Below are 14037 nucleotides of genomic sequence, written 5' to 3'. Positions count from 1 at the left end.
CCCACCTGGCCCACCTGCTCTCCCACCTGGCCCTCCTGCTCTCCCACCTGGCCCTTTTGCTCTCCCACCTGGCCCTCCTGATCTCCCACCTGGCCCTCCTGCTCTCCCACCTGGCCCTCCTGCTCTCCCACATGGCCCACCTGCTCTCCCACCTGGCCCACCTGCTCTCCCACCTGGCCCACCTGCTCTCCCACCTGTCCCACCTGCTCTCCCACCTGGCCCTCCTGCTCTCCCACCTGGCCCACCTGCTCTCCCACCTGGCCCTCCTGCTCTCCCACCTGGCCCTCCTGCTCTCCCACCTGGCCCTCCTGCTCTCCCACCTGGCCCTCCTGCTCTCCCACCTGGCCCTCCTGCTCTCCCTCCTGGCCCTCCTGCTCTCCCACCTGGCCCTCCTGCTCTCCCACCTGGCCCTCCTGCTCTCCCACCTGGCCCTCCTCCTCTCCCACCTGGCCCTCATGCTCTCCCACCTGGCCCTCATGCTCTCCCACCTGGCCCTCCTGCTCTCCCACCTGGCCCTCCCATTGTCACTCATGGCCCTCCTGCTCTCCCACCTGGCCCACCTGCTCTCCCACCTGGCCCTCCTGCTCTCCCACCTGGCCCTCCTGCTCTCCCACCTGGCCCTCCTGCTCTCCCATCTGGCCCTCCTGCTCTCCCACCTGGCCCTCCTCCTCTCCCACCTGGCACTCCTGCTCTCCCACCTGGCCCTACTGCTCTCCCACCTGGCCCTCCCATTCTCACTCATGGCCCTCCTGCTCTCCCACCTGGCCCACCTGCTCTCCCACCTGGCCCACCTGCTCTCCCACCTGGCCCACCTGCTCTCCCACCTGGCCCTCCTGCTCTCCCACCTGGCCCACCTGCTCTCCCACCTGGCCCTCCTGCTCTCCCACCTGGCCCTCCTGCTCTCCCACCTGGCCCACTTGCTCTCCCACCTGGCCCACCTGCTCTCCCACCTGGCCCACCTGCTCTCCCACTTGGCCCACCTGCTCTCCCACCTGGCCGTCCTGCTCTCCCACCTGGCCCTCCTGCTCTCCCACCAGGCCCTCCTGCTCTCCCACCTGGCCCTCCTCCTCTCCCACCTGGCCCTCCCATTCTCACTCATGGCCCTCCTGCTCTCCCACCTGGCCCTCCTGCTCTCCCACCTGGCCCTCCTGCTCTCCCACCTGGCCCTCCTGCTCTCCCACCTGGCCCACCTGCTCTCCCACCTGGCCCACCTGCTCTCCCACCTGGCCCACCTGCTCTTCCACCTGGCCCTCCTGCTCTCCCACCTGGCCCTCCTGCTCTCCCTCCTGGCCCTCCTGCTCTCCCACCTGGCCCACCTGCTCTCCCACCTGGCCCTCCTGCTCTCCCACCTGGCCCTCCTGCTCTCCCACCTGGCCCTCCTGCTCTCCCACCTGGCCCTCCTGCTCTCCCACCTGGCCCTCCTGCTCTCCCACCTGGCCCTTTTGCTCTCCCACCTGGCCCTCCTGATCTCCCACCTGGCCCTCCTGCTCTCCCACCTGGCCCTCCTGCTCTCCCACATGGCCCACCTGCTCTCCCACCTGGCCCACCTGCTCTCCCACCTGGCCCACCTGCTCTCCCACCTGTCCCACCTGCTCTCCCACCTGGCCCTCCTGCTCTCCCACCTGGCCCACCTGCTCTCCCACCTGGCCCTCCTGCTCTACCACCTGGCCCTCCTGCTCTCCCACCTGGCCCTCCTGCTCTCCCACCTGGCCCTCCTGCTCTCCCTCCTGGCCCTCCTGCACTCCCACCTGGCCCTCCTGCTCTTCCACCTGGCCCTCCTGCTCTCCCACCTGGCCCTCCTCCTCTCCCACCTGGCCCTCATGCTCTCCCACCTGGCCCTCATGCTCTCCCACCTGGCCCTCCTGCTCTCCCACCTGGCCCTCCCATTGTCACTCATGGCCCTCCTGCTCTCCCACCTGGCCCACCTGCTCTCCCACCTGGCCCTCCTGCTCTCCCACCTGGCCCTCCTGCTCTCCCACCTGGCCCTCCTGCTCTCCCATCTGGCCCTCCTGCTCTCCCACCTGGCCCTCCTCCTCTCCCACCTGGCACTCCTGCTCTCCCACCTGGCCCTACTGCTCTCCCACCTGGCCCTCCCATTCTCACTCATGGCCCTCCTGCTCTCCCACCTGGCCCACCTGCTCTCCCACCTGGCCCACCTGCTCTCCCACCTGGCCCACCTGCTCTCCCACCTGGCCCTCCTGCTCTCCCACCTGGCCCACCTGCTCTCCCACCTGGCCCTCCTGCTCTCCCACCTGGCCCTCCTGCTCTCCCACCTGGCCCACTTGCTCTCCCACCTGGCCCACCTGCTCTCCCACCTGGCCCACCTGCTCTCCCACTTGGCCCACCTGCTCTCCCACCTGGCCGTCCTGCTCTCCCACCTGGCCCTCCTGCTCTCCCACCAGGCCCTCCTGCTCTCCCACCTGGCCCTCCTCCTCTCCCACCTGGCCCTCCCATTCTCACTCATGGCCCTCCTGCTCTCCCACCTGGCCCTCCTGCTCTCCCACCTGGCCCTCCTGCTCTCCCACCTGGCCCTCCTGCTCTCCCACCTGGCCCACCTGCTCTCCCACCTGGCCCACCTGCTCTCCCACCTGGCCCACCTGCTCTCCCACCTGGCCCTCCTGCTCTCCCACCTGGCCCTCCTGCTCTCCCTCCTGGCCCTCCTGCTCTCCCACCTGGCCCACCTGCTCTCCCACCTAGCCCTCCTGCTCTCCCACCTGGCCCTCCTGCTCTCCCACCTGGCCCTCCTGCTCTCCCACCTGGCCCTCCTGCTCTCCCACCTGGCCCTCCTGCTCTCCCACCTGGCCCTCCTGCTCTACCACCTGGCCCTCCTGCTCTCCCACCTGGCCCACCTGCTCTCCCACCTGGCCCACCTGCTCTCCCACCTGGCCCACCTGCTCTCCCACCTGGCCCTACTGCTCTCCCACCTGGCCCTCCTGCTCTCCCACCTGGCCCTCCTGCTCTCCCACATGGCCCACCTGCTCTCCAACCTGGCCCACCTGCTCTCCCACCTGGCCCACCTGCTCTCCCACCTGTCCCACCTGCTCTCCCACCTGGCCCTCCTGCTCTTCCACCTGGCCCACCTGCTCTCCCACCTGGCCCTCCTGCTCTCCCACCTGGCCCTCCTGCTCTCCCACCTGGCCCTCCTGCTCTCCCACCTGGCCCTCCTGCTCTCCCTCCTGGCCCTCCTGCTCTCCCACCTGGCCCTCCTGCTCTCCCACCTGGCCCTCCTCCTCTCCCTCCTGGCCCTCCTCCTCTCCCACCTGGCCCTCATGCTCTCCCACCTGGCCCTCCTGCTCTCCCACCTGGCCCTCCCATTCTCACTCATGGCCCTCCTGCTCTCCCACCTGGCCCACCTGCTCTCCCACCTGCTCTCCCACCTGGCCCTCCTGCTCTCCCACCTGGCCCTCCTGCTCTCCCATCTGGCCCTCCTGCTCTCCCACCTGGCCCTCCTCCTCTCCCACCTGGCACTCCTGCTCTCCCACCTGGCCCTCCTGCTCTCCAACCTGGCCCTCCCATTCTCACTCATGGCCCTCCTGCTCTCCCACCTGGCCCACCTGCTCTCCCAACTGGCCCACCTGCTCTCCCACCTGGCCCACCTGCTCTCCCACCTGGCCCTCCTGCTCTCCCACCTGGCCCACCTGCTCTCCCACCTGGCCCTCCTGCTCTCCCACCTGGCCCTCCTGCTCTCCCACCTGGCTCTCCTGATCTCCCACCTGGCCCTCCTGCTCTCCCACCTGGCCCTCCTGCTCTCCCTCCTGGCCCACCTGCTCTCCCACCTGGCCCACCTGCTCTCCCACCTGGCCCACCTGCTCTCCCACCTGGCCCACCTGCTCTCCCACCTGGCCCACCTGCTCTCCCACCTGGCCCTCCTGCTCTCCCACCTGGCCCACCTGCTCTCCCACTTGGCCCTCCTGCTCTCCCACCTGGCCCACCTACTCTCCCACCTGGCCCACCTGCTCTCCCACCTGGCCCTCCTGCTCTCCCCCCTGGCCCTCCTGCTCTCCCACCTGGCCCTCCTGATCTCCCACCTGGCCCTCCTGCTCTCCCACCTGGCCCTCCTGCTCTCCCACCTGGCCCACCTGCTCTCCCACCTGGCCCTCCTGCTCTCCCACCTGGCCCTCCTGCTCTCTCACCTGGCCCACCTGCTCTCCCACCTGGCCCTCCTGCTCTCCCACCTGGCCCACCTGCTCTCCCACCTGGCCCTCCTGCTCTCCCACCTGGCCCTCCTGCTCTCCCACCTGGCTTTCCTGCTCTCCCACCTGGCCCTCCTGCTCTCCCACCTGGCCCTCCTGCTCCCCCACCTGGCCCTCCCATTCTCACTCATGGCCCTCCTGCTCTCCCACCTGGCCCTCCTGCTCTCCCACCTGGCCCTCCTGCTCTCTCACCTGGCCCACCTGCTCTCCCACCTGGCCCTCCTGCTCTCCCACCTGGCCCTCTCGCTCTCCCACCTGGCCCTCCTGCTCTTCCACCTGGCCCACCTGCTCTCCCACCTGGCCCTCTCGCTCTCCCACCTGGCCCTCCTGCTCTCCCACCTGGCCCACCTGCTCTCCCACCTGGCCCTCCTGCTCTCCCACCTGGCCCACCTGCTCTCCCACCTGGCTCTCCTGATCTCCCACTTGGCCCTCCTGCTCTCCCACCTGGCCCTCCTGCTCTCCCACCTGACCCTCCTGCTCTCCCACCTGGCCCTCCTGCTCTCCCACCTGGCCCTCCTGCTCTCCCACCTGGCCCTCCTGCTCTCCCACCTGGCCCTCCTGCTCTCCCACCTGGCCCTCCTGCTCTCCCACCTGGCCCTCCTGCTCTCCCACCTGGCCCTCCTGCTCTCCCACCTGGCCCTCCTGCTCTCCCACCTGGCCCTCCTGCTCTCCCACCTGGCCCTCCCATTCTCCCACCTGGCCCTCCTGCTCTCCCACCTGGCCCTCCTGCTCTCCCACCTGGCCCTCCTGCTCTCCCACCTGGCCCTCCTGCTCTCCTACCTGGCCCTTCTCCTCTCCTACTTGTCCCACTCTCTTCTGCACGAAATCAGCTTGAGGGGAGGTGTTCAGCAAGGTGATCCTCTTGCTCCTCTTCTTTTGCCATTAGTCTTCATATAAATCACTGGAAGCTTGTCCAGCGAGTTCAACACCTTGCCCCCCTCGACCCTTTCTTGGTAGACATCATTTACGTCTCTCCCTTGTCCCTTGAAGTGTGAAGTAGTTTCCTCAATCCCAGACGTATTAGCAGAGTAAGATCCGTCTTGGCCGGAGTCCATGTCATTAGGGCTGTGAACTGCACTCTCCTTGGATCTAATGCCGTTGACGATTGTTATGATCCCAAGTAGCCTGAAGAACGAGTCTACCCTATGAGAGTTATTCAACAAACCAGACCCAACTGAGAGGTCAAAGGAAATATAGACATGTGAATATATATTAAATATTTGGCAAATTTTAATGATGAATTTAAAAACATGGGCAGAGGGTAAATATGCAAATAAGGACATGACATGAGATGTCGATATTTTGGTGGCCAGATGTGATGCTAGCAAGACGTCTTGACCCCACTTGAGTCGCAACTGTCATCAGAGGTGGATGTACTGTGTTGATCTCCTGCAAGGAGGAGGAATATAGTCCCCTGTGTTGGTGCTGGAGTGAAGAATACTTGTCTGCAAGTGTGAGGAAGCTGTTGGGGACTTAGAACACCATCTCTGTGACTTTGGTAATTAGAGGCGGCCTGTAAGTGAGTGTTTGACCGCGTCTTGGTGAAACTCTAATTGATGTACCTTCAAGAGGAAGGAAGTGAGCAGGCGTTTCTGTTGTGGAGACGGTCTGGGAACGTTGCGGACCCAAGTCAGGGACTGCAGGAAGCTTGGTGAAGCAGTCCTGAACCATTTTTGATGGGCGGCCAGTGTGAGCGCTATGTGAGCCTCATCAAATGAACGCCCTGCATCAGATAAATTCTGTGGTAAGTCTATTTAACCAGTTGTTAGTTATTGCCTGTGATTGACCGTGAGCCCAGCGATCAAGGCAAGTGTTTATGGATATATTAGATACGTTTTGTTAAGACAGTGAGCTGAAATAAGAGGGCAGAGATGAAGGAACGTCCTGGCGGGCAGAGTGACACGTTCACCCTCTCTGGAGGCCAGTGGCTGACTGAGTGAGGTGGCGGTGGCAGCCAGCGAGGTGGAGCGTGGAATCGCCCGAACGGGGGAGTACCCCTCGCGACGTGTGAGAGTTTAAGGAGATGTCGACGGAAGGAGACTTATTTTGTGAGAATACATTTAATTATGCTTTAGTAGGGAAACATTTTTAATGGCATGGCAATGGAAATTGCAGGTTTGTTTGGAGGAGAAGTTGATGGAACTTCGAGGCCAGAGAAGTTAATGAATGGAACTTCAAGGCTGTAGAAGTGAATGCTGAACTCTGTGGAAGAGTAGAGCACCATAGTAAAGAGCGGACCTCAATCTGTGAAGAGGAGCGGTGAAGTTTCAAGTGCTTCTGTGGGATCAGTGGTGGAGCATCACTGATGTGCGAAGAAAACTTCATTGTGTACCAGTCTGGGAGGGCTGTAGAAGATCTTTGTTGACAATTCTGAGAGAACCTAGAGTTATACAGGGTAGTGAGCCTCTAGGAGCAGAATGGAGGTTCATAGTTGTCACATATAATGTATAAGGAGAGTGCTTGAATGTTTATTGGCGTGTAAGACGCAGCGGAAGGTGAGGGATTGACTATTTTTATGTTGGGGAATATTTATGCAGGTGTTTCTAGTGTCTCAGCCACATGCTGAGCTTTATATACTTTCAGAACTGATTGTGCAACAGTGATGTTTCTGGTGTTACAGCCATAGGCTGAGTTATATATATCTTCTAGGGCTGATTGTGCAATATTATTACTGTAATAACCTTACCTTCTCCTCCCTTCCTCCACTCAATGCCTCAGCTCAACACTGCTTGCAGCTCAGTAGGTTTTGAATTACATTATGACTAAATAAGACTTACACATACTCGACTGCCACCACCTTCCCGCTGACATACCTGATTGTGTCTAAATTATTGAACTCCCAGGAAGGAAGGAACTCAATAATCATGGGAACTCAAGGACTAATTCTAATATCCCTGAAATGGAGGAGAACACATGGGGACTTGGGGATTTCCAGTACCCGCACATAAAAACCCCATATAAAATGAATAAGACCGAATTAATCAAAGGGGAACAGATAACTAAACACAAATACATTAATACACTTTATTTAAATTAAAACACGTATCTTGAAATCAAATTAAAATGTTTTCCTACTCTAATAAACATTCCTAAGAGGCAAATGGAACACGGAGTGCAATTTACTTTGATGTACAAAACTCAGACAAACACATTACCGTATTCCTGCAATCGGCCCAGATGTTGAGGGCAGCCCCAGGTCCTTCAACCTGTTTCCAAGTCCCACACTAGATACACGAACGAATATTTTTTTCTAAAACTCTTTCAGTGGAACAGGCTCCTCCCCCCTCTAAGTTTTCCCAAGTCCAATTAAGCTCCGCCTTTCCAAGCCTAAGCCAATGAGTAAAAAGGCTGCTCTAGGCCTGAGGGCCTAGCCAATGGGACGTCTGGCACTACCCTGGGGGACTCCGCCCACTAGGCCTCTTTGTCTTCCACCAATCAAGGCTCCTGGCTGGACTGTAAGCCTGTCCTTAAGGTTCTGTTTCCCTTGACAGAAATCTTCAACATTCCCACGCCCACATCCCCGGAACCTGGCACCCGAGGTCCAAGACACTGGCCATAGGCCGAGTTTATGGCACCGAGGCGAAATTTGAGACTACGGTTTGTAGCCCTGAGTGGACTGCTCTTCGAATTCATCACTGGTTATGGCAAAGGCAGGGGGAAGAGGGGAACGATTGGAGGGGGATTGGGTAGGATTTGGGATTGGAAGATTAGGGAATAGGGGACTGGAAGAGGAAGACATGTGGCCTGAGACGGTTGGACAATTAATGTTCCTTGCCTACACTCAATGAGTTTATGACCGAAGGTTATCAACAAGAGAGGGGAGGGGAACAAGGGAAGCCAAGGCGAGTGAGGGAAGGGAAGGGGAAGGGGAAGGGAGAGGAGAAAGGGAAAAGGGGAAGGGGAAGGAGGAGAGCTAGGATCTGCGAAGATTATTACTTTACAACAAGATTTAACCCACTTGGTGAGGGAGTAATAAGTGGCAAGTCAGGAGTTGGGCTACCACTTGATATGGACAGCTGGTGAAGCCAGGAAATGATACTGGATTGCAACCAGGTTGTAGTAGCTTAGAGTGCCTTATGTTAATATTTTCATCTCTTTCATGTAGTGTACTCTATGTGTTCTTTGTCTATTAAATGTGTAGTTAACAGGTGTTTGCCCTTGTCCTGGTGAGGCTTCCCAAAAAGCAGAATGGAGAGATAGAGAGAAAGAGAAAGGATCACAGCTGCAGACAGGGTGATAGAAAATACTGATTTACAAAAGGGGGATTGAGGAGATCATTCCAAACAAGGAGAGAGTGTTGTTGTGTTGATTTAGGGGCGACGACGATCGTGGGATCGGATGCGCCCCGGCTGCCCGATACCGGGAAATAGCGAAGGGATGGGGCCCCTATAGTCTCTTCAGGCCATAGACCCTACAATCTCCTCAGGCGACAAATTTTACAGTCTCTTCAGGCCGCGGACATGACGGATGAAGCGGAAGGTATGGCGAAGGATGTCATGACGGACGTCTTCATCTCTCGCACCTGCCCCGTCAAGGAGAACGGGAACTGTGAGGCGGGGAATATTCAGCCTACGAACGGAACTCTGTAGTCTGACGCGAGCGCTATGAAATCGAGGGCAGTGAAGTAGAAGGTGCTCCACTGTATCCTCCTGGGTCGGACACCACTGGCAATATGGGGAATCTACCAGCCGTAGACGATGGAGATGTGCGGCCAGGCAAGTGTGCCCAATCCGGAGACGAGTGATGGCAGTGTCGAGGAGTCGAGAATGATGACGAGTCCATGGACGCGGGGAGGAATCCTCCCGTAGACCCGCCAAAGAGGAGGACCTGAGTGCTGGCTCCATCATTGCCTCCCAACTCACGAGGCAAGCCGCCCGGAGTTGCGGGAGAATTTCGGAAAGGTCTAGAGGCACATTTGTAGTGTCATGGAGAGCATGCGCCATCCCTGCTGCTGCGTCGGCTACCTCATTGCCTTTAATACCGACATGTGACGGAACCCATTGGAGATAGATGGACCAACCTGGAGTAACAGAGTATGACAGCAGTTCTCCACGGATCTGTGACACAGTATGACGATGGACTCGTGGACGCCGAGATGATATCAGATGTAGGGCTGTGATTGAGTCCACGTAGATAACCACTGCAGAGGGCCCTGAAACTTGTCGAAGGAGTCGTAAGGCTAGTAAGATTGCAAACAATTCCCCGGCCAGGCACGAATGAGCAGGGGAGAGTTTCCACGTCTGACAGAAAGAAAAAGGAGCAAAGTATGCTGCCGCAGATGTAGATGGTGGCTGATCTTTGCGGGACCCATCCGTGTAAACCTCTAAGTATCCAGAGTATAAGGAGGCTCGTAGGTCTGCAAAAATTAAAGGGGCCAAACCCTCTAAATCTCTCTTCCGACGAGGAGGCTTGGAAAAGTCGACAGAAACTCGAATGATCTCTTCTGCCCACGGAGGCACCGGTGAGATGATCGGGCCGGGGATGAGTACAGGGACGGGAAGGGAAAACTGTGAATATGCATCCAAGGCCCGGACGACGAAAGGCAATTGACGGCGTCTGGAGTGTCCAGCCGGCACATTCCACCAGTTGGCCTCGAGCTGGAGGCGAGTAAGTGGATGGGTAGCAGGGAGACGCACTATCCGTTGAAGTTGGCGGCAGTGGGCGAGAAGACGTTGAAAGCTCAGGGGCCATAGCCCCGACTCGGCATGAAGGGAAAGAACTGGCGAGGAGGGCATAGCTCCTAACGCTGAGCGAAGGGCACCATTTTGAATGGGATCCAGTCTTGCCAAGACAGATACTGCTGCTGAGCCATAGACTTCACTCGCATACATGATCTTGCTACGAATGAAGGCCTTGTAGAGAGCTAGGAGCGACTCCCGTGAAGCCCCCCAAGCCGCACCAGAGACCCGTTTCATGAAAGGAGAGAGTGGGGAGTCATGGTGGCTCATGTAGGGTGTGTTCACAGGACAACGATGCCAGTGTTGGAGCTGCACCCAAGATATGTGGCGCTGAACCCCTCTCCAAAATCAAGAGGCGTACAGGGTGATTTCCTGAGAAAACTTCAAGCACTCCAGTTTATTGTTGGTCGACCGACGATAGCAGGAGTGTGGCTACCGAGGTCGGTTGTATGTTCTGGCAGAGAGTGGTTGAGGGACGTTGTCCACCTGCACGTGAGCAACAGTCTGGTGCATCAGCCAGCTCTCTCTTTGGAGGTTTAAGCTCCATTAGCCCCAACCCCCTCAGGTCAGGACACGATATCCTCCATAAGAAAATCACGGACCTGAGGAGGAAGGAAAACAGGATAGGTAACATCAATGCTCACTATGCTGTATATCTCCTCACTAGACGCCTATGCCTTCCAAGTCTAACCTACTTTCTGAGGTGCGCCCCATCTTACAACAGCCAAGAGCTTGAAGATTATGACTCTACTGAAGACCGTGCTAGAAAAAGTTGTCAACCGTTCCCTCAATGACTGTCAGTGGAGACAAGCTACTCTTCCAATCAGGTTCGACAGCCTTAATGTCCGCACTGCTACCCAAATTTCTGTCCCAGCCATACTGTCTTCCTCCTTGGCATCAGATGACCTGGTCAAGGAAATTCTACCTGACATCCTGGGTGACTCAGCGGGGATACAAGACCCCCACTACTTGAAATGCAACACAAAGTGGGGTACCATGGCAGACCCAGCACTTAGCCCAACCATGCTGAAAGCCAAGAAACAATCCAGCTGGGACAGTCCCCTTGTAGACAAAGAAGCCACAGCTTTGCTGGAGGCAGCAACAACCCCCAGTGATCGTGCACGCCTCATAGCTGTGCAGGCTCCCCATGCAGGGGACTTCCTCTTGGCAGGCCCTATGTCTGCGAGAGGCACACGTCTTGACCCACAGCAACTCCGTATTCCAGTGTCGAGCAGAGAGAGAGAGAGCCTCGCAATCTAGTGAACAGTAACTCTGTTAGCTTTGCTGGCCAACCAGATAGAATCACACTGAGCCCCATGGAAAAATGGCAGACAATTAGCATGGGTGTATACTTGTATAGCCACCCTTGCAGTCATATACATCAACCTCTCTGTCGGCCAAGCACAAAAAAAGCAGGAGTTGTGGCCACACATAGAGAACGAGACAAATCAACCAAGTACAGGGAAATATATCTCTGGCACAACTTCAGTGCCGGAGATATATTTCTCCAGAGAGAAATATATCAGTGCTTCAATATATCAACTTCAGTGCTGGAGAGTGCACGAAGGTTTCTCAAGGTCCGGGTTCCAGCCTTATTGAACCAAAAGACCCTGGAGCGGCGAGCTTTCTCCTCCAACGCTTTAGGGTAATTTCAGGAAGAATGTCTGTTTGTCTATGTGTCCAGTGTTATAATGCACATGATTGGGGCTAGCCTGAGGTCTGGGGTTTGGGATGAACATAGACTGGTCGGGGCTGCAAGAATTCAAAAGAGAAGAGCGTGCCAGGGTTACAGTCAGACCCCCACGATGAATTTTGGTACTGTCGCCCGGCTACACAAATAAGTATGTTCAAAACATACTTCAGAATTTTTTGTTTACAGTTCAGTAAAATCACAGTACTCTCTGGCTATTTGTGCCCGCTCACAGTACTTCCTGGCTGTATGTGTCCTCTCACAGTACTTCCTGGCTATATGTGTCCTCTCACAGTACTTCCTGGCTCTATGTGTCCTCTCACAGTACTTCCTGGCTCTATGTGTCCTCTCACAGTACTTCCTGGCTACATGTGCCCTCTCACAGTACTTGATGGCTGTAAGTACACTCACGCAGTATTTCGTAGTTATATGTCCACTCCCAGAGTACCTCCAAGATATGTACTTCGGGCAAAATGTGAACTCCAAGAAATGATCCTGGCCAAATGTGCCCTCCCAAAGTACTTATGTACACCCATGTACACCACCGCAATACACCCTGGTGAGCCAGCACCACTGTGTACACACAAGTCCCAATATTTCTGGTTGGTGACAAGACTGTCAACACGACCGCCCCAGTTAACCGGATAATTAGGGGCCTAATGAAGTGTAAACACTATGTTATTATTGCCATTAATCGTTCGCCTGAAGCTGGAGTGTAAACATTAGAATGAGAGAGAGAGAGAGAGAGAGAGAGAGAGAGAGAGAGAGAGAGAGAGAGAGAGAGAGAGAGAGAGAGAGAGAGAGAGAGAGAGAGAGAGAGAGAGAGAGAGAGAGAGAGAGAGAGAGAGAGAGAGAGAGAGAGAGAGAGAGAGAGAGAGAGAGAGAGAGAGAGAGAGAGAGAGAGAGAGAGAGAGAGAGAGAGAGAGAGAGAGAGAGAGAGAGAGAGAGAGAGAGAGAGAGAGAGAGAGAGAGAGAGAGAGAGAGAGAGAGAGAGAGAGAGAGAGAGAGAGAGAGAGAGAGAGAGAGAGAGAGAGAGAGAGAGAGAGAGAGAGAAAATCTAAAGATAGATAAATCTATCCTTTTAGAAAGCTAAAAGGATAGATAGATGTACAGATGGATGGGGTAGAAGGTTAGATGTTTAAATAGATGGATAGATGAATGGACGGATGGATGGATGGACAGAGAGATGGATGGGCAGAGAAATGGATGAACAGAGAGATGGATGGACAGATAGATGAATAGATATATGGATGGATAGATTCATATAAAGTTAGATAGCTGAATAGGCAGAGGGATTATTTGATGTAGAGAAAGTTGCATAGATACATAGACATAAAGGTGGATGGATATATGGATAGATCGAGGGATGAATAGATGGATATATAGGAAAATGAACTGATGGATTGATAGATGAATAGACAAATAGAGAGATAGATATGTAGATAGATGGACAAATGAGATACACTTATTTCTCAGTGTATCTGTATTGTTGATAAACAGTACAGATACAGACTACCCAGTGGCTTCAGTGGAATCCCAGGCTGTGTATCGTGAACCATGTCATGGTGGAGCGGGGGTAAGGTGCCCTGCTGGGAGTACCCAAGTCGCTGGTTCCAATCACTTCAGTCCTCTAACTATATTAATAATAATAAGTGATGTTGTCAATATCAGCGACGATGGAAGAGACGAGGAACGTCTCACAGGAAAGGGATAATGATCCATTCCATTTCCATCCCTTGCCCTCTTGTAACTGTTTCTCCCTCACCACACCCACGTCACCCTGCACAATGGCTCCCCGCGCCTCCCTTCCCCTTACACCTCTTGCCGGTCTTGTCATTAGGAGCGACTCTTCATTGATGAGCGCCTCGGGGACCTCGCTCTCTTTCTCTGCTGGGCGTCTAGCGAACACATTCATGGTCTTGCTCTCCTGCTTCTCCAGTCTCCCCTGACACACACACACACACACACACACACACACACACACACACACACACACACACACACACACACACACACACACACACACACACACACACACACACACACACACACTCACACACACACTACCAGTTGATTGACAATTGAGAGGCGGGACCAAACAGCCAGAGCTTAACCCCCGCATCACAAATAGGTGAGTACAATCTTTCAGAACTTTGTATACCACATTTGTCAGACCAATCCTGGAGTATGCGGCTCCAGCATGGAGTCCATACCTAGTCGAGCATAAGACTAAACTGGAAAAGGTTCAAAGGTTTGCCACCAGACTAGTACCCGAGCTGAGAGGTATGAGCTACGAGGAGAGACTACGGGAATTAAACCTCTCGTCCTAGGAAGACAGAAGAGTTAGGGGGGAGACATGATCACCACATACAAGATTCTCAAAGGATTTGATTGAGTAGATAAAGACAGACCCTTTAATACAAGGGGCACACGCAGTAAGGGACACAGGTGGAAATTGAGTGCCTAAATGAACCAT

General features: G+C 55.7%; 1 protein-coding gene across 1 annotated transcript; it reads right to left on the bottom strand.

Moving 5' to 3' along the window:
• Window positions 1-6264: 6264 nt before the first annotated feature.
• LOC138352060 (uncharacterized) lies at window positions 6265-10141 on the bottom strand. The gene is made up of 2 exons (XM_069304239.1): window positions 8767-10141; window positions 6265-6395 (listed from the first exon to the last, which is right to left on the bottom strand). Exons 1-2 carry the CDS (start codon window positions 10139-10141, stop codon window positions 6265-6267), a joined length of 1506 nt encoding a protein of 501 aa, XP_069160340.1.
• Between the last annotated feature and the right edge of the window lie 3896 nt (window positions 10142-14037).

Source organism: Procambarus clarkii, chromosome 52 (genome assembly GCF_040958095.1).
Source record: "Procambarus clarkii isolate CNS0578487 chromosome 52, FALCON_Pclarkii_2.0, whole genome shotgun sequence".
In the NCBI taxonomy this organism is placed as follows: domain Eukaryota; kingdom Metazoa; phylum Arthropoda; class Malacostraca; order Decapoda; family Cambaridae; genus Procambarus; species Procambarus clarkii.
The sequence above is the reverse complement of the archived record's forward strand: the minus strand, read 5'-3'. Positions and strand labels throughout refer to the sequence as shown.

Coding starts and splice junctions, on each gene's coding strand:
- LOC138352060 (XM_069304239.1), bottom strand. CDS start 10,141: ATGAGCCACCATGACTCCCCACTCTCTCCTTTCATGAAACGGGTCTCT. Junction 6,396..8,766: donor CAGACTACAGAGTTCCGTTC/GTAGGCTGAATA, acceptor ACTCTTCCACAG/AGTTCAGCATTCACTTCTAC.